Source organism: Fringilla coelebs (assembly GCF_963513975.1).
Source record: "Fringilla coelebs genome assembly, chromosome: 2".
NCBI classification, from domain to species: Eukaryota; Metazoa; Chordata; class Aves; order Passeriformes; family Fringillidae; genus Fringilla; species Fringilla coelebs.
Window position 1 is genome coordinate 17,342,308 of NC_140029.1, and position 20,109 is coordinate 17,362,416.

Sequence of the window (20,109 nt, forward strand, 5' to 3'; positions counted from 1 at the left end):
TAGTTCAAAGTAACAGGTGAAAAGTACATTATAATTTCTTTAGTATATTTAGACACTATGATACATGTGGGTTTGCATTTATATGTATGCATGGTCTTGATCTATCTATCTATAGGAAATGCTGGGCTATACTGAGAATAAAACAGAGCCATGCATGTCTTCTGATATTTTTGCAGAAATTGTTGTTTTCTCCAATAGTTAACTGTAATATATACAGAAAATATAGCAAGAAATTAATTGCCTTAAAAAAATTAGAATGATGATCTAACACATACAAACAGTGTAAATGTTTAAAACAAAGGAGATAAGCATTGAAAACTAATATTTTGGAAGGAAAATCTACTAATGGGTAATGTTATTTAAAGCTAGGCTACTGTGCTGCTGTTACAGATCTATCACTCAGTTTTTACTGAGACTTAAGAGTGTCAGGCCAGAGAATACATCCTGTAGACTTCTGCTGAACTGAAAACCAGACCATTATCAGGGTGGTAAATGGTTTTGGTTTTTACCTTTTTTTTCTTTTATATATTTTCTGTATTCTTTACACATATTTACACAATATTTACAATATTCTTATTGTAGCTTAGCTTCAGCATTTTCCTAGGCAGGAAGACAAAACAAGTTCCAGGATCCCTATGCTATCTTGGTTGTCCTTAGAAACCAAGGTTGAAACCAGCTTTTTGAGACATATTTTTGTAAACAGGGCCTTGTGCCCACTGAAGGTGGGGAGAATTTAGAAGGTACTGGAACTGGGGGGATTACTTCACCAGGTCAGTTGCTAATTGCAGGGCTCTTGTCGGATATGCCAATTTACAAAATCTATAAAAATTGTACATGCATCTTCAGTGTTTTCCATCAAACCAGCTGTGCACCTGAGGATCCTTCTATAAAGGTACCCCTTTTTATCACCCTAACTGTGTCTGGCTCATATTTTTACGACCAGGGAAAAAGGCATCAATAGTATAACAACATTCCTGACACAGCCCTGGGACTAAGGGCCCGATGTAGCTGCTACTGCACAGAGAATTAACCAGACACTTTGCTCCTCTCTATCAATAGATATTGCAAGGTAAAATCAATAATATGTGAGTGGCCAACAGTTCAAGGATGCATCTCACAGTCCAGCAACACACTCCTGCACGTAGGGATATCTAAACGCACAAAGTTAAAATTGACATCCTGCACTTCAGTACTACACACATCACCCCACCAACCACCAAGATCACCAAACAGCAAGGAAAAAAATACTGAGGCAAAAAAACGAAAAAAAAAATAGTAGTTTACTAGAACAATTCAGGAAACTGAAATCTTTGATTAACTTTGATAACAGATCATCTGTAAATGATAACATAAAAACATAGGGGAACTTTTCACTACACTTTTCTTTTACAATCTTTCCTCTTCCTCCAGGACAGATTATTAAATTTTTTAAATTCCGTACAGGTATTAACTAATATCAACTGGAATTATAAACTAATAGTTGAAGATGATTGTTCAGTGCACAGAATAAGTGGAGATGCTGGTATCTCAGAGCTCTTCTAAGCTAACCTACATGATCCTGGGTGATCTTTGCCCTGTTTCCCAAAAGTTAATTAAAAAAATCTGCAAGTATATCTTCCAAGAAAGTTTCTTCTCAATGTTTTGAGCAACTGTACTTTCTGTCACACTGTATCCACAGAATGATGTTATTTACATTAATTTTTTGTTTCATTTTTTCGTTGATTTTGTAGCACTGTTTTGCTGGATTTTAGCATCTGAACCATCCCAGTGCTTGGAATGATGCTATTAAAAAAAGACCAGCACACTTGCTTATGTTATATATTAATATGACATTGGGTACAAAGGCATGCAAAATTCACCATGAACATGAAAAGGTCTGCCTGTGCTCTTCCATTGTGGCAAGTGGAATGCAGATACTTTCCCTCTTCCCTTGCACAATAAGAACTGATAGGCACTTGTAGCATACCTAAATAAAAGTCATAGGCCAGCCCTGAAAACTGCAGGATTATGGAGAATTTACTTCAGTTTTCCAGCTTAAAACCAGATACCCAGATTTGAAAATATTAATATGACTTTTGATAAGAGACTTTAAATATCAGAGCTCAAGTCAGATTCATTCTTGCTACATTACTGTCTTTTTTAAATGCAAATTTAAGCAGTGGGTTGTTTCTTTTATTTTATAGATACAATTGCTTTTCAGAAAAAGGAAAAAATGAGAATTTTATATGAAGGAACCATCTTTTATGAGAAATTGAATTTAATAGCTATGACCACTATATAGGTTATGCTTACATGAAAAGAAAGATGAGGCTTGCTGTACAAGCCCCATGCAAATAAGGCCATTGTATATCTGAAAACATTAGAAATGATCAGGCTTGTTTTTAAGAAAGCAGAGTTTTGGAGCAGTGATTTTGGAGCTCTCAGTTACCCAGACAATATTTGCCACTATTAGAACAGAACTACCCATTTTTTTAGAGGGTGTCACACCAAACTGTATAGCAGACAGATCCTAATATCTACAGCAGTTGTGTTTGTTGGGAGTAACCACTGAGCTGTGAATAGACTTATTTTTATAAGCATAACAGATTTAACTTTTGTCTTCTTTAATTAATCCCAGATATAAAAGCACCTTATGTACATCTTATTAACCGTGACTTACCTGGCATCTGTAAACTAAATGAAAGAATCTAGAAAAATACAAATTGTGCTTAAAATGGTTTGAAGTTGAGAAAGTGTATGGCAATGAACTAATTTGAGAAGCCAAATGTATGCAGGTTTAAAACAATTCCTTTTCCATAACGAGAAATAGAGGAGAACTTTCTGTCCAAGTTGCTAATGGAGACAATTTAAAATACTCCTTTCTTACAGTAACAGCAGTGGAAACTACTTAGCTCTTTTCATTTCCCACGGGATGAATATTGACTGAGTAATTACAGCTATAATCTCTTCAGTCTCTTTACAAAAGTTTTCTGCAGAATTATGTCATTAAGACAGAGCTTACTGTATGTAACATGCCTATAATTCAATTGTGCTTAATGGCTCCGACCTACTTAATTTTACCCCTTTTCCTTTGTATTTGGAAATTCATGAATGCTTTGTCATAGAAGTTTATGAAATAGATGACAAACTGAACATAAAATTTTCAATTTTCTATATTTAAAGGTACTGACTTAATGGTATAACCACAGGAAACATCCAGATGCCTATGAAGAAACAAAAACCTTTTAGAGAAAAAACCCCCTATTTTTTACTTTAAATCCTCTGTCTTAGGCATTGTGAAAAAGTGTATTTTGAAAATCTGTGTCTGAAGCATATTTGCTCCTCACTGCCCTACCTCCAAACAAATGAGCCAATTTTATACATATTTACAATATTTAATAAAGACGTCCAAACCAGTGAAAGTTTTCACATAAATGTTTCAGCACTTAAAATTAAGGAGAAGCATTTAATTTGCTCTCAGCTAAGACAGTAAAATTAAATGGAAACATAACAGCCTTCTGCAGAAAGAATGCATTAAACCATTTCTCTCTGTGGGGAAAGGCAGTATCTCAATATGATTAACAAACCCAAATTTAATTCAAGCTGTTACTAACTCTACTAATTTAAATGCTTAAATGTTTGCTGCCTGACTGATAAATAATCAGCTTCTTTTGGATTCTGCATTAGTGTGTTTTACCAAATCCTTGAAAGTTATTTAATAGAGTTTTCTATAATTTCTTTGGCTACATACATTAAGGAAGTTAAATACATGTGAAATCTACCAACTGTAAGTACCTTAAAAATAGTACACATTTACAGATTATACAGGGATCAGAGTGCAAATATCAAGAGAGAATTGTTGTCAAGGACTAAGTTACTTACAACATCCATTTTTACATCCCAAACAGAAGGCTGTGGACAAAAAAAAAAATGCAATTCTTGGATTTAGAAATCTCTTCGAAGAGCTTCTTGATCACCTAAAAATGCCTCAAACTGAACCACTGCTTCATCTATGAAATCACTTTTAATTATAACCTGCAGTATCTGCCTCCTCTTTTTTTTCTTTTGAAGAATATAGAAGTTCAGAAACTGCTCGTATAAAGAACAGAAATACTGGTTGTATTCCCATATGGAATTATAAGGACTTTAGATTCTTTTATGTCTTCTGAAGATATTTTTGTAAGCAAAATATGAAAGCAGAAATCCATGTCAGTCCTCCAAAAGAGCTTTGGGTTATAGTGATTTTGTGAAAATGTTTAATTTTCTTCTTGCAGCATTTCTTCTATTTCTTTATCCCAGTTTTCATCACGCTTTTCTGATTCTGTCACCACCTCATACTCTTGAAGCTCTTGTTGTAATTCCTTCTCCCAATCAGCAGTTTCTTCTAAAAGAGACAAAAGATGTGTAAGAATTTAACAGATAATATTGTATGTTGCTTATTTATATAAAGCTAGATATATTTGCACTGAATCTCTCTTATATCATCTAAACTTTATGGACTATTCTCCTTAGAAACAAAAGGAACTTCAGAAATTTCCCCTTCCTATTGATCACAAATAGGAATTAATTAATATACAATATAATTCCTATATGCATACTATAATAAAGATATGAACAGCAAATACACAGCTAAGTCATTATGAGTGTCCCTTTGCAAGATCATTTTCTACAGTCTTTCACTCTACTTTCAACTGAATCTCCCTTTGCAATTTTAAATTCACATAAAAAACAATAAAGTTTGTAAAAGTGTGGATATACTGTTATGGAAAAAAGAAATCAAGATGAAATACTGTGGATGGTTTAAAACAAAAAAGGTACTCTTCTCATATTTGTAGCTAAGCAAGTGCATTTAATCAGGGTTAAAGGTAATCATATTTCATACTTCAGGGCAAAAAATTAGTCAGAGGGCATTCCTGTGTTGTTAATCTCTGTTTTAATTAGCTCTGCCTATCATAGGCAAGAGTGTGGGGGAGGAGATGGGCGTTTGGTGCGTTACAAGTTGGCTGGTACTTCAGCCTGGAGAGGAAGGTACGCAATTCCAGAGTCCAAATCAGCTCAGGCCAGCTGAGATTGCTCTGAACAAGTAACACATTAATGACTATTAAAACACTCTAATCAAAGAACTAGATGCAAGAAAATCCAAAGCACATTCTAAGAAAATTCTGCAAATTTTGTGATAAGCATCTGCATATACAAGTGTTGTCAAAGTAAATTATCTATGGCCAGAGTCACATCATCACAGATTGTTTTTATGCTCTCTACACCGATACTAGTTCTTCTGAATTATTTTAATTAATAAGCTCCACTTAATTTCTTATCATCATTCTCAAACTATTTGTTAAATTTTAAGTGTTCCAAATGCCTAAAAACCTTTATAGGTAGAGGCCTCTTGGAGCTCAAAGTCTGGGGCAAATGTTGCCTTTTTAGCTGGTGCCAAAAGAAGATAACAGAGCCTGACTTTCAAATACTGTACTTTACCTACAAGGATGTCAATTAAAGAAAACAATTTATATGCAGAAGAACCTATGAAAGAGAAAGGAGGAGATAAAAAGAAAAAAATACCCCACACTCACTTTCATCAGAGAGTGACCTAAAACTGTTAGGTTCTTTGGATTTAAACTTCTCACAGTTAACATTCTGTGTAAGATGTGGTTTGACCATGGCGAAAATTATCATTAATTTCTGCAATATCTCATTGAAAGTTGTCCCATACACTTTTTAAAAACTGTTCACAGATCTACTTTTCTAAATTGAATTACAACCTATTTTTTTCTTTTAAATCAACCTGTCTTAGAATTGCTCTATGTAAGAAACAGAGGTAATAGTAGCTTTACCTTCTACTACTGAAGTCTCTTTCTTTTTGTCCAGCACTAGTTGTTCCATTTCTTTTCTTAGATCTTCTTGATTCAGATTACAGGTATCAAAAGCATCACTCACAAATTCTGATACACCTGGACTTGTGGAAATCTCTTCCTCATCCTGCAACAAGACACTTCAGTACAAACTTATCTAGACAGGGTAAAAAAAGTCACCAATACGTACTTTCACTCATGTGACTGCTTTTAACTAGAGTTGGCAAAACCCAAACGCATTACTCTCACAACTATTTTTCTTTACTGGCTACTTTTCCTTTCAAATATTTTTGTACAAACAAAAATGTTAGATAGCTGTACTGAAAATTATTTGGTTTACATTCTAGGCTGTCTTTTTGTGTTGTCTTAACAATTTTAATTCTGAGTTTGCAATCATCAGAAACAATAATAAACTCCTGAGTAGTTTAGAACAGGACCTAAACATTAAAAATTTGACCACAATTCAGTAACATCAAAGTAAGATTAAGAGAGGACTGTTCTTTGGAAATCTTTGCCCGCTGCATATAATTGGCAAGTGAATGCACAGCTCTGCTTCTGCCAAGAGTGTTCTCTGGCACCAATTTTACAATCCAGAAATAAACAAAGGTCATTTTGTGTCTAAGGTAAAGGCTTTTGCAGTACCAAGCAAAAGTGAAATTTAGAACAGTGTTGGTATTGCAATGCATCAATTACATTCCTCATACTTCAGCCTGACCATGGCTTGAAGAGTTGGACAGAACATGGCACACAAATATATTTTTATGAAGGTACTGCTCGTGTCTCAATGCAATGCTAACCTTCTACTCCAAACGTTTTGGAAATTTCACTCTTGACAGTAAAATCACATCATAATGTGCAAGATACTAAGGAAAACATTCTTTAGAGAAACTACTATTTCTGCTATTAAAAATGAGTTTCAAGATTATATGCTGAAAATTAATATCACAGCAAAACAACAGCAGGTTAGGGCTGTCAGATACTTATATTATGGTTTCATAGCAGAACTTACTCAAAAAGATGCATAATTACTTATTAAGGAATAACTTCATGTACTAAATCCCGGATAAAATATAACAGCATTTTTACCTCTTGTGATTTTATTTGAGGCTTTATTGTAACAGGCGGTGTTTTTGGCCGTACTGTTTCTATCAAGGGAAAAAAAAAAGGTAGATAACATTTAAATATTTAAAAATCTAATTTAATTTGCATAGCTGTTAAGTATACAAGGAAATACTGTATTTTAAGGAATCCTTGTGGTTAAAGGATGAATTTAGCCACAGGTGAACCATTTTCAAAAACAAAGCAAAACAATTTTCTATTCTTAACTAAGAGAAATTTAGCAAGCCATTTCCTCATTATGGCTCCAAACTTAATAGACAGGCTCCCTCTAACCTTCAAAATGACATCCCAAGATCTTTAAAGTTACAAGTGCATAAACTTATAAGTTTAAAACTTAGACTCATAAAACCCAGTCAGTGTCTATCACAGAACTCCCCTGGCTGGGTTCTACTGCTGACATGGGTGCCAGTTAGCTCTTGAGCAGACCAGACTGCACACGTACTATGCACACCCCTAAGGGCACATGGGAACAGTGTTCTGCAGCCTTACCTTTCACACAGGAAAAGGAAGTCACTGAGAAACAAACCCTAGAAGCTGGTCTCAATTTCCTAAGAAAACTTGGCATGTATTCTGTATTTGGAGCATAGTGCTAGGAAGACAATGACTATTTACAAGCAAGGTTAGATCTTTTCCCTGGCAGGTAAAGGAAGATCCCAGCTTTTTCCCTCATGCAACTCTCAGGGAAGAGGAGTTACAATGAAGAGCCAGGTGGCTGCAAGAACAGCTAACATTCAGGGGAGGCTGTGGTAGTAGTCAAGTGCTTGCTTAGCAGTTCTCCTTGCTTAAACATGCAAAGCAGCTCTGAGCTTGCAGCTCTGCTTTCTACAGGGTGCCTGGCTGGATCCTTCCTGCTAACTCAGCAAGTTGTCATTCTTTGTGTTTAATTTTTAAAATTAAGGTAAGTTTTAATTAAAATCATTCCCTAATTGGTAGCTGTCCCTGCTTTTATAGCTCATCTACTCAAAGCCCACTGCTCTGTCCCATCGTCTCTCTTTCTTCCACTTTCCTATCTCCAGAGGATCTCTCACTGCACCCAACACTGCAGTCAAAGAGGCTCCAGTATTCCCTGCTTGGGGAAGCTGTAGGACATGGCAGTAACTGTTTGCTGCTCAAGAGAGGCGCCTCAGACCCCACCTGCTGCTCTTGTGCAGATGGGACACAGCTGCTCTGCCCTGGGCCATGCCCCCATCAGGTGTGACTGATGTACCATTCTGGACTACTGGCCTGCCATCATCTCCTCCATTGCAGTGTGCTCTCATCCCAAGGTGACTTACTCCCTAACTACAGAGCGACTAATACCTAGAGAAAGGCTAGAATTTGGCATTTTGTTATAGATCTTATATAGCCTTTACACTAGAATGTGGAATTTCTTCCATTTGTCTCTTCTCTTTTCCCTTCCCATCAACCATGCTTATTTAACTTTCTGAAAATAGCAGCTAAGGAGGAGACACAGAACTGGAAGGCTAACAGTTCTATTTTATAGACACTCAGTTTTAAGAAGAAACCCTGAACACGATGAACTGCCAACAGGCAATTACTTCCAGTTTTAGCCTCCAATTAGGGAATCCAAATTTCAAAAAGGTTACTTAAACCAAAAATAACACGTATGATTCAGAGCTTTCCAAATCTATGCAATTTCTGAGTCAAACAAAAACATGCATTTACTACAGTCTGGTACACATATCTTTGCCATTACAGAACATGCAGTCATTAGTAAATCTATCTGCATATCCCACACTGGTGGTTTGAACTGCAGAAGAGCTGCAACAGGCCAAAGACAATGGAGCTTTTGGGTTTTTTTGAATGAAGATATGTTTTGCTTTAGTCACAATGGGAATTTTACAAGAATCCAGCAACTTTCACTTTGACTGAATGGTACTTTCCAAGGGTTTGGATGACTCAATCATAACATTTTTGTTGTTCAATAGGATCAGATGCAGTCTCTCCTGTAAAGCTGAGACACTTCAGTCAAAACAGCCATAGTTTTGGGACAGTAAACAACTGTCCTGAGTAAAAGCAGTGGGAATTGGTGCCTCTTGGTCTACAGTATATTCTCGAGCCCCCTGTTCTGTCAGCATGGCTTGGATGACGATGCTGGCAGGACAGGCTACTACAGAACCTACTCAGAGAACACTATTTTTTCCACTCTACATGGGGACCTTGCCGAGGCTGACACAGGCACACTCCAAACAAAACCTATGAGAAGCACAAGACAAACTGACAACAAAGGCACATAGGCAACATGGAAGCCCAGCTTTGTAATTCCATCTGTAGCCTTCCCTTCACCCCAAAGTTCTGCTCCTTGGATGGGCAGCTAAGGCCTGGCTGACTAACCTCAGTTCAGACTGTGCGGAACATTACTTAAGCTGTGCAAAAGACCTGTGAAAAAGTCTGTAAAAAGAATAAGAAAGGTGACTCAAGAGGAAAAATACTTAAATGGAAAGATATATTCAAAGAGAAGGAAAAAGAAGTTAACTTGGCAGTAACCACCTGACTGAAAGTCAGGCCAGCAATGTCAACAGGACATAAGTATTACTGGAATTCATGGATGACAATTCATCGATATTTGGGATATGATAGCCTTTTCTGTGCCTTGGAGTGGTTTTCTCCTTCTGCCCAATGCCTACCCAGCCTGCCAAGATCCTTCAGGTGTCTTACTGGGGTGGTGAATGAGCTACTGGTTATCTTTTGTATTTCTGCCAGTAACTAACTTCTTTATACTCTTTAAGCCACAGAAATTCCTGCTTGCAGAATCTGTTAGCATGCAAAGAGGTCCAGTGGTTTGTAAGAAGGTGAGTAAGAATCACCTGTAGAAACTGATCAATGTAACTGAAGACACCTTTGTTGAAGCAGCTTTTTCATCTCAAGGTTGAATCCCAGGTAGCCTTCTGGCCCCTTTTTTTCTGTTTCCACAATACATTATGGGCCTTTGCACACCCTGCACTCTGCCACCACAGTGGTTCTACCCCTGTATCACTCACTAACTTCTGTTTAGCAGGAGGGATGAGCAAAAGCCAAGAGCCATTCATATGCCAGCTGGCTAGTACCTGTTGTCCGATCAAATAAACCAAAGTTATCTCCTACTTCTTTCTGACAAGTCAAAAATCACACTTAAGACCACCAATAGTCATGAGCTGTCATAAGCCAAGTACAACATTTCTCCTCTTGAGACTTCCACTCTTCTGACAAAGTTGGCTGAAACTGCAAAACAGCTTAAAAGCACCAGGGGCCTCCTCTTCCCCAGTCTACACAAAGACAAGTATGGTGAGAGAAGCCCTGATTCAACAAGCAATCCAGGATAAAAATGTGATGGCACCTGGTGTATACAGTGAATATTTGTTGATGCCTAAAGATTTTTAGCTTTTTAAATATATTTGTAGCTTTGTACATTTTTAATATACAGCTGTATAGTTTCTAGCACTTTCTCACACTTTAGAACAGTAGTTATCCTTTCTCACATATTATGTCACATTCTTGAAATTCTGTTTGGTCAAGAAAGAGAGTTTCTAACAAGGACATCCTGGTTTGCACTAGCACCTGGGCTGAAATAATAAGATACTTTGTAGATATAACCATACAGGACTAAGAATCCTTGAAGGGGCTCCAATGGGGCAGATCCAAGGGTGGGTTACAGGGCAACTGTTCTCCTATTGGATGTACTTGCTAGACATGCTAATTAATTTAACATATAAAAATTGTGAAAATTTGATGCTGCACATGCATATATGTATTATATGTGCAACTGAAAGCTTTCATTAAAAGACTGCTCTTTATGTTGTCAATTTTAGTATTTGAAACTAGTTTTTCTGATTTTAGACAACAGTGTTACACTGAGTTAATGAACTGTGCTGAAACAAATGTTTCCCATACCTTTCAGTTCACTGTCCCCTTCTCTGCCTTTGCCCTCCTCCTTTCCTGCTGCTTGCTGTTGAGCCGCAAGCGCTGTGAGTTGTGCAGACTGTTTAATTAGGGACACCCTGTAGAAATAATTTCTCCAGAACACCTCTTCCTTTACACTAGAGAGAACAAACAGATTTTGATTATTACATTTGGAATATGGCTCCTTTCACCATCTAGCTGTAAAATAAAATTAAATTTGCAGAGAGGAGGAATAGACATAGCTCAAATCTTAAAGAAATTTGTGACATTAACACATTCTAAAAAGTCCAGCATTTTAGAAGTTCCTGATGTCTCACAAGACATTTGCAATTTACTTGAACCTACAATAGTAATGTTATATCTCTAGAAAAAGCTTAACAATATGCAGTAATATATGGTATGGAAAAATATTATGCTGTTCCATCTCTCCTGACAAACTATGTAAACAAACTCAACAAGCCAAGCAACCCCTTTTCTCTCCCCCTCTGAGCCAAACACTCTATTATTGTCAAACTATAACTGTCTACATCTTCCCTAGACATCAGGCGGGACTGGAACATCTGTGGTGGCAGAAGCCATTACTAGATTGCAGCAGACTATTTCACTATCTGCACATCCTTCAGCACATCCACAGAACCCCAGAAACTGCCATCTTGGAAATAACTAGCTCTGGTAAGTGGCAGACTATCCCCTATCTCAGGTAACATTTCCCTCTGAAATTCCTCTAGCAAGAAAGACAAGACCAAATTTTAACCCATAGGCAACAGAAGGCAGAAATGGCAAGATCTGTGTGGAGGAACTTGTATAGGCTGAGAAAGAAGTTACATTCACACCTATTCAGGCAAACAGTGACTGAGACTAAGAACAAGCAAAAAAAATATTAAGCAATGTGGTAGAAAAGGCAAGGATAGCATGACCAGAGGCTGAAGACAGTATGGGAGCATGAGAGAATATGGGCAGATTTTCAGAACTGACAAAAGAGAAGGTAAACAGAATGAGGACCTGGGAAGGTTTATAAAAGGAGGAGATTTAAGACAGAAAATGTCACAAGGAAAGATTTTCTTTCCGTTTTCATCCTTAGAAAAGGAGACTAATGTAGGAACTTAAATAGAAAGATGAGTTGAGAAATAAGCATTAGGAACAGTCTGGCTCTGGACAAGGAATAACAGCTCCAGAATAATGCTCTGCAACACAGAGCTTTTCCCATTTCCTATCCAAATCCAGTTTTTCTTGCTTGTATTGCTACTTTTTTGTGATACATTCTATTACCATTTCTCCAGGGGCGGTCTCTGACTATCTGTAATCACCCGTCTGGGATGTCAGTTACACCAACACACCTGAACATTTTGATTGTTGCCTTTACCTTTCTTTGGAGGAAAAAAAAAATAATCATAAAATGTAGCACACTGGACATGGTAATACTGAGGACCTCTGCCATACTTAAGTCAACAGGTCTTTACTAGTTCTATTTCACAGATATACTTTTTTTCTTACCTCAAATTGCTAAACTGCAATGCACGTGCAATACTGCATGTATTAGACACTAGCATAAAAATATATGTACAGATTGGAAGAACATAAAGAACTGAAGGAAGTGAAAGGAACAAAGAGTAATTTATGAGTATTTACAGACACATGAAAAGCATGATGGTACAATTACCAGAAGAAATGACTTACTGTTTGGGAACAAGGTCAAACCTCATCCTATTGAGAAGCTCATCTTCTTGTAACATGACCAGTGCAACAGGGTACATTTGATCAAAGTCAAAATGAAACTGCACACCTGCTGGAGGATCCCGCAGAAAATTCCGTTTATCCTTTGAAGAACATATTTATGACCATTAAATGATATCAGAAAAAGGACACCATATTTCACATACAAGAACAGCAAAGCAATCTGTAAAGCCTTTATAAAAATAAAACCTATATTGAGAATCTGCTTAGGTTCAAGTTGAAAATGATAAAGCTATTTAGTCTTGCACAATTCGTGTGGCGACAGACATATTACAAGTATCTTGAAAACACATAATTTAATAAACTTACTTAAAAAACCCAGTAGTTTAAATTTCTCCACGAGAAAATTTCAAATCTTACAGAAATTAAATACTTACTGCTGATAAAGCCAGTATTTGTTGTTGAATTGTCTCTTCTTCATTGCTGTCTACCCAGGGAGGCACTGCTGCTTCTGGTATTGAAAGGAGGAAGATAATTGCATGTGTATTACTTGAAAAAACCCACTCCAAATAACAGACCTTATATAAGGTAACAGTGTCACAAAAGAACGCAGAGTTACACCAGTAGGCCAAGCCACTGTGCCTTTTTCCTAAACTAAGTCCCTGGCGTAAGAGAGAAACCCTAGGAATAGTTCTTTGCTTATCAGAGATAAAAAAAAAACCAACAGAATTCGGTGCCTCTCAGTTTAGCTTCTGAAGTAGTGCTGTATAACTGGTTAGGGTGCCTGCAAAAAGTATTTTCAAATTCACTTAAAATGTGTAAACTTTGTCTAAATCAAGTTTGCAAAGTAACTTACACCCAGAAGACACCAATTTTTTAACAATGGAGAAAAATGTTATAAATTTGTTACAAATTACAACCTGTTATACACTGAGTAAACCTACTCCAGTTCAGCTAGTCTATATCATTATTACCAATCCTTTCAAAATAGTTCTTTGGGCAGAGAGGAAAATAAACTATTGTAGACGTATAGATATTTATCAATTTCTTCACTGTCAATGCAAATTCAGCCTACAGAGACAATTCGATGTATCTGTAGCAGATAAAAAATTCTTGTGCCCTTAGACTAACAGCACTTATTTGACTGTGCAGCTGATACTAAGCAAGATCTTTCACCCACATGGATCTGCATCAGATGCTGATGCTTCTTTCAGTCAGACCATCTGTCAGTCCTCCTTTGACCAATCTAGCTACCTATTTTCATGAAGCTTTTAGAAATATATTAAAAGAATCCCAAGTTTACAAAAAGACAGAAATACAGACAACGCAATCCCATAAACAATCTTGTGAGAAGAAACCGGACTAACATACTAACTAAAAATACCATGAAAAATTTTATCACAATTCTTTAAAACCAGCTCATTTTAAAGATTAACAGAGACACTACATACTCAAACTGTCAGAAATTATTGTATTCAGGTAACACATTAAAAAAAATAAAATTCAATGTGAGAAAACAACATGGTGATCTTTAAGATTATTTCACCAAGCTGAAATTGGTTAAAAAGCAAATCTAAACCACCTACATAATGTAACATTAACTTAAAAATATAGTCTTCCTATTCCACCATATGCATTAAGTCCTGTCATAATGTATTTCATTAAATAGTGTTTTGATAGATTACTTTTAGATACAGCTCAATTATCCAGCTTTCAGCAAGGTTTCATTTATGTGATGTTAGACATCATCAAAAAAAGCATACATTACCTGATTTTTTGGTTTGCTGCTCTTGGACAAATTTCTTCTGTTCCTTCTGAAAATCTCCAATAATTGTCTAAAATAAAAATTAGGGAAGCACAATTTTTAAAAAAATTAAAAATCACTCTTCTTGTTTTATGTTCAGTCAGAAAGTGCTTTCAAATACAACGCATATTCTTATATCTGTGGTGGCCCTTCCTGTTAGTTAAAGGTGTTTCCTGTCAATCATACATGTCCTTTTACTGAAACATTTGATTTTGCATTTAAAACTATTGCGTATGCTTTCAAAATTATATTTATAGTTTTATCAATTTCAGGGGACAAAGAAAAAAAATAAGGAAAATCTTAGCTGATAATTTGAACATTGGCATACTATGCATATCCACTTACTGTCTCACTGTATAAAACAGAGCCAAAGCAGACTGTTTAGATTTACTTAAACATGTTTTTAAAGCACTAACACTTTGAAATACTCTTGGCCTTACAGAAGTTGCAAGAGTTGCCTAAGAAATATATCCATGGCAAGAAACCGGACTTTCAAAATTGTAAAGTTGAATTTCAGAACACCTGCTTAGCTGAAACAAAATAACTTATCCACTTTTGCTTGATAAATTTTCATTAAAAAAATCATATTTAGAAATATTCTATACTGAATTTAGAATTTTAAAAAATGGAGAATGGTCTCAGGATTCGGTATGCTATAATCTAGAACAAAGAATGCAAATGTTCTGTGGTTGGAAGCAGAGGCAAAAAGATGAGGCTAGAAATGAATACTTAAACCACTTACAAAAATATAACTTCTATGTGATGAGGTCTACGGATTAACAAGTTGCCAAAGTGCACAGAAGTCTTCAAGCTAAATCCTGATAAATTCCTTACATGTTTTTCCTTCAGTAACCCAGTATTTCAGTTTAAGATTGCTATCAGTGAGAGAACTATAGTAGTGTCAGTTTTACAAGCAGATTATTGCAGTTTCTTCTGGTTTAAACATAAGTTAATTTTTTCTGCTTATGGGATAAAATAATTTATATGGTATAAGAAGAAAACTTTATGATGATACAGGTATAATCCTTTTTCTCCTGTATGTAATACTGGTTAATCGAAACAGGGAATTCATATTCCTCTGAAACATTTAGAAAAAACAAAATGGTATTTTTGGCACAAAATATACTGTAGGTACTTGGCTACAGTTTCTTAGGAGCATTATTATTAGTGTATTAAATTAACAAATAACCTTGTTAATTGATTTTCCCCTTTGATGTAGATCAAAATTACATTAGACTCTGATATTACCATAGAAGGAAATAGATCTTTGCCATTATTATATAGACAAAATGTAATATGTGATCACAATAGAAATTAATTTGATGTCATTTGATGGAAGACAACCTGAAAACTAATTATATCAAGAAATAGAATTCTGTTGTTTATTGAAAAAATAAACAGGCAATGTTGTAGTTCCCTAGAAAGGCTGTCTGAGAGACAGGAGCAGGAAAAGGGGTTTGCCTGTGTCAGACACTCCTGGATGCACAGTCCTACTACTGCTGGGATGGTTTTGACCAGTTCCTTTTCCCTTCCCCTCCCAGATACTCTCAATAGCAAGCACAGAACACTTCAAGGCACTTATTGTTGCCTTTTTCTTTTTTTCTTTTCCTTCTGCTGGGTTTGTGGCTTGAAGCACTGGAAGAACACTTGCTGGCACAAGTTAGGCAACTGGAGCTGACATGAGCAGAGAAGGCAAGAAGAGGGCAGGGTCAGGGTGGGGAAAAGAACAGGACAGTAACAAAGTGTTTCATTAGCTCACTGGTTCTTATGGAGCTGTACCTGTATACCCTGCAGTTCTAAGATATAATGTATAAGATGCCAAGCTATTTTTGACTTCTGCCTTTAAGATGCAAGGTACCTCATTCCTTTTTCCAACTAAATAAGCTGTGGGGCAAAAAGAAACCAGTCCAGACATCTTGGGACAGACATTCCCCAACTGCCTGTCTCAAATTCTTACAGCCCTTCCACCTACATCAGCATTTTTCATATTTTCTTCTGGTCTTTCTCCAGTCTATCAACATCCTGAAGGAACTGAACAAACACGAGTGCAGCACTGAGAAAAGCAGGGTGACCATTTTCTGGAAACTCTGCCATGTATAAACATTTCAGTCCCATCACTCATTATGACAAGAGATGGATAGTATCTCTTGAAAGACATAATATCTAAAGACAGCTTAAAGAAATGTTATCAAATGCTAGATTTGACACATGTTGTAACAATGGTAAGCAAACAGATATTTCAGATCAAGTGTCTAGAAATAAATTACCTTATCGATGATACTGTCAATTTTTCCTTCTTCTACAGACTTCTTTATTGTCTGTGCTGTTTCAGCAACAGACTCAGATATCTTTTTTGTAGCAGCAGAGGCAAAATTGAAGAGGTAACCTTTCACAGACAAAAAAAAAAAAAACTGAGAAAAGACTTCTTTACATCCAGTTCTCTTTCTACATTTATCTTATCTTCTCTTTAGACATTTGGATACTTACTTAAAAGTTTCTTTCAAAATAACTTAACCCAGCTTCTGGCCTACAAAAAACTCCTAAAATTCTATTTATCCTTTTCTAGTTTATATTCTTTAATGATGATGATGATCACAACTTTCTGGAAATCAAATATTTATACACGAACCTTGTTTATTAAATCAAACATTGCTAATGGTCCTTAAAATACTCCTTTCCAATGAGTTTTCTGAAGCAACATGTCTTTCCTGATTTCATATAAGTATTTTGGAGACAGTAAGTAACATAGCCACAGTATTAAAACAGAATTATATTTTTTCAAGAAAATCAACCTGCACAATCAAGTCTTATAAACTGAGGCAGCAAATCAATGCAAAATTTTAGGGAGCTAACACCTCCTTTAAAAGTTTTAGTATAAAAGCCTGCTCTTATGTTTGCCCTTATCTATTTTGCATTGAGAAAAGCACTGTGTCCCAGTTCACTCATTTTTCTGAGCCATATTTTCTGAAAATATTCAGTGTCAGAACAGCAATGAAGACTATTCTCAAAGACTCACATTCTTTGTATTAGCAGTGCTGAAGTGAAGAGAGGTGGCAGGGAAAGAACTACATACACATAGCATGACCATCTGCACTGTATTATTCTATTTTAATTAAGAAGAACAAACTTGCAAGAAGCAAGATGTATATCATAAACCCTCAGAAACATCAAGTACCAGCTTATAGACCAGTGATTTAAAGACATTGGTACTATTTCTCAGCTAGCATGATGTCACAAGCACTTAATTATATCTGAATGGCTGCATTCCAACTGCAGTACCTCAGTTCCAGTACAGACATTGTGACAGTGTCACAGGAAATAAAATACTTGCTGAGGGATCTAGATAGGAACTTGTAGGCAAACATCAATGGCATGAAATGTAACAAGAATAAACGCTGGATTCTGCATGTGGGATCAATATAAATTGAGAGAGGAGTGTCTGGAGAACAGCCCTGCAGAAAGAGATCTGGGGGTGCTGCTTGGTAGTCAGCTCAATAGAAGTCACATATTTCAGTTATTCCAGAAAATCACCTTTGACTTTTATACAGGGGGTTGTCAAAACATCAACTAAGCAACCAAAAAAAAATCCTCCAAACAAACAAACAAATCCCACCAAAACCCAGGTGTTTTGTTTCAAACAGAAGACCACTCTCCTTCTCAAGAACTCTCAAAAAAATCCAATTTCCCTATGGGTTAGAAAAGTAAAAAATAATCTTATAATAAAAAAAAAAATTAAAAACGTTCCCTTAACACATGGTTGTTAGCCACCAGTAGAATGAGTAACTTTTGAACACTGATGTCACCTCTTGGAAAACTTACTACTTCTCTGTGATGGATAAAATGTTCTCTTGTAATGATATCAGCAAATCAATACCAAAATATGCAGAGGTCTTAAGACAATTTTTTATATGTAACTTTCACTTAAAAGTCACAGAATGGTGGTAGCCAAACATCCTATAAGTACTTACTAGCATCTTTTACCTGTAATCAGGCTTTATAACCCATCACATGATACAGGTATAAAAAAAGGTTAAGTTCTACATTTTAGACATAGACACATACATTATTCCCTTATGAGAGTAGAGGAAATAGCAACCTACTGGACTGCTTACTCTCTACCAGCTTTTATTGGCTGTTTCATGTATCCCTGGAACCTCTCCTCTATGCCATTGTTTTAGGTGCAAAGTGTGCAGAGACATTTGCTGTCTGGTGACATTCTGGCCTTATTGCACAAAGTGGTTTTGGCCAGTCCTGTAACCATGCTGAAGAGCAAAATGCTTTTTACTTCTATTAAGGGCAAATATTCTTTTGGACTAAGGTACTTATAAAACTGCAGAGGAGGTTGTACTTAGCCTTAGAAATACAGAATTTATGGTGGAAAATAACACTTTCAAATTACTAAGAAACCCATCTTCCATCTTACAAGTGTATGCCTGTATTAAGAATATGTATCTAGCAATACTTCCATTATTACTTCACATTGGCAAAACACTCATAATTTCTGTAATGGCATGATAATGAGCAAAAATAATGTCTATAAGGCTTCAGTTTTACCAGTAAAATTCTTTATCTGCTAGGACATTCTTTTTACACAGCTACCCAGGCTGTTGGCCATGCAGAAGTTTCTAGGATTATGTGTTAAAACAGCAAGAAAGGCTTTCCACCACAATCTATTCTGGTGTCACAGACAATGGACCCATCGACCACTAAACCAAAATTTCATTTACAGAGCAAGTTATGGGATGGATCTTTATACAGATAATAGTCAATACTTATTCTTCCCCAGAAGCTTTATCCTTCGTGAACAATCAGAGCAATTTGCAGATTAGAGCAATCAGAGTCAGCAGCAGCAGGCTAGTATCAAGTTACCACAAGAAGACAGCTATTTGACCAAACTACACAGACTAAACTGCTGCAGTCCTGGTTGCCCAAGACAATGGACAGTAAAGAACCAACTCAGATCAACCTCTCAGATGACACCAATTCAGAATTTCAGAGCATCAATTGTAAAAAATCCAAAACCCCTTCCGTAAAAAAACCTTTAGTAATGAATATAGGTCTATACTGTGGATTAATTTTACCCAAGAATTCACTACAGTAAAGCAGGAATTTTACTTATAGCAAGTTACAGCTTTCCCTATCCCTGGCAGTGTTCAAGACCAGGCTGGAAGGGGCTTTAAGCCTGGTCTAGCAAAAGGGCAGGGGGTTGGAATGCGATTATTTTCAAGGTCCTTACTAACCCAAACCATTCTGTGATTCTAAGACTGCAGACATGCTCAACAAAATCATCAAACCCCGTTATTTTCCTATGAAAAAAACCCGCAAATGCCTACAGTGCAATCCACGTAGTACATTATTCTACGCAGAGAGATCTATTCCCTATACACACAGACTTCCTCCCATAGTGCCAACAGAACAGATAATTAAGAAACGCTACTCGTTCAAGAAACAGCTCTGAAAGAGGCGATAATCGAAAGGCACTTTGCAGCCTTGTTTCCTTAGCTCATATTTGAAAGCCGGCAGCCCCGACACACTCACTGCCGAATCCCTTGGCCTGGCTGAGCAGCGCCTCCGAGTCCCCCTGCTCCTGCCCGGCCGGCCCTGCATCCTCCTCCGCCTCTTCCTCACGCTCCGGCTCCGCGGGGCTGCTCCTGTTGCCGGCGGGCAGCAGCTGCTCCTCGCTCGCCCGCTCCAGCCCCAGCCAGCTGCCCAGGCCGCGCAACATGGCTCAGGGGCGGCGGCCGCGCTCGGCCCGGGCCGGCGCTGCTGCGGGACGGCGGCGGCCGCTGCGCGCTGCTTCCG

The 20,109-nt window shown here is 36.8% G+C and overlaps 1 protein-coding gene across 1 annotated transcript; it reads right to left on the reverse strand.

Annotated features, from left to right (window-relative positions):
* Positions 1–1,259: 1,259 nt before the first annotated feature.
* SYAP1 (synapse associated protein 1) lies at positions 1,260–20,088 on the reverse strand. The gene is made up of 9 exons (XM_084223572.1): positions 19,846–20,088; positions 16,575–16,693; positions 14,272–14,338; positions 12,941–13,014; positions 12,507–12,646; positions 10,821–10,966; positions 6,918–6,976; positions 5,814–5,958; positions 1,260–4,363 (listed from the first exon to the last, which is right to left on the reverse strand). Exons 1-9 carry the CDS (start codon positions 20,030–20,032, stop codon positions 4,236–4,238), a joined length of 1,065 nt encoding a protein of 354 aa, XP_084079698.1. The 5' UTR covers positions 20,033–20,088; the 3' UTR covers positions 1,260–4,235.
* Positions 20,089–20,109: the final 21 nt, after the last annotated feature.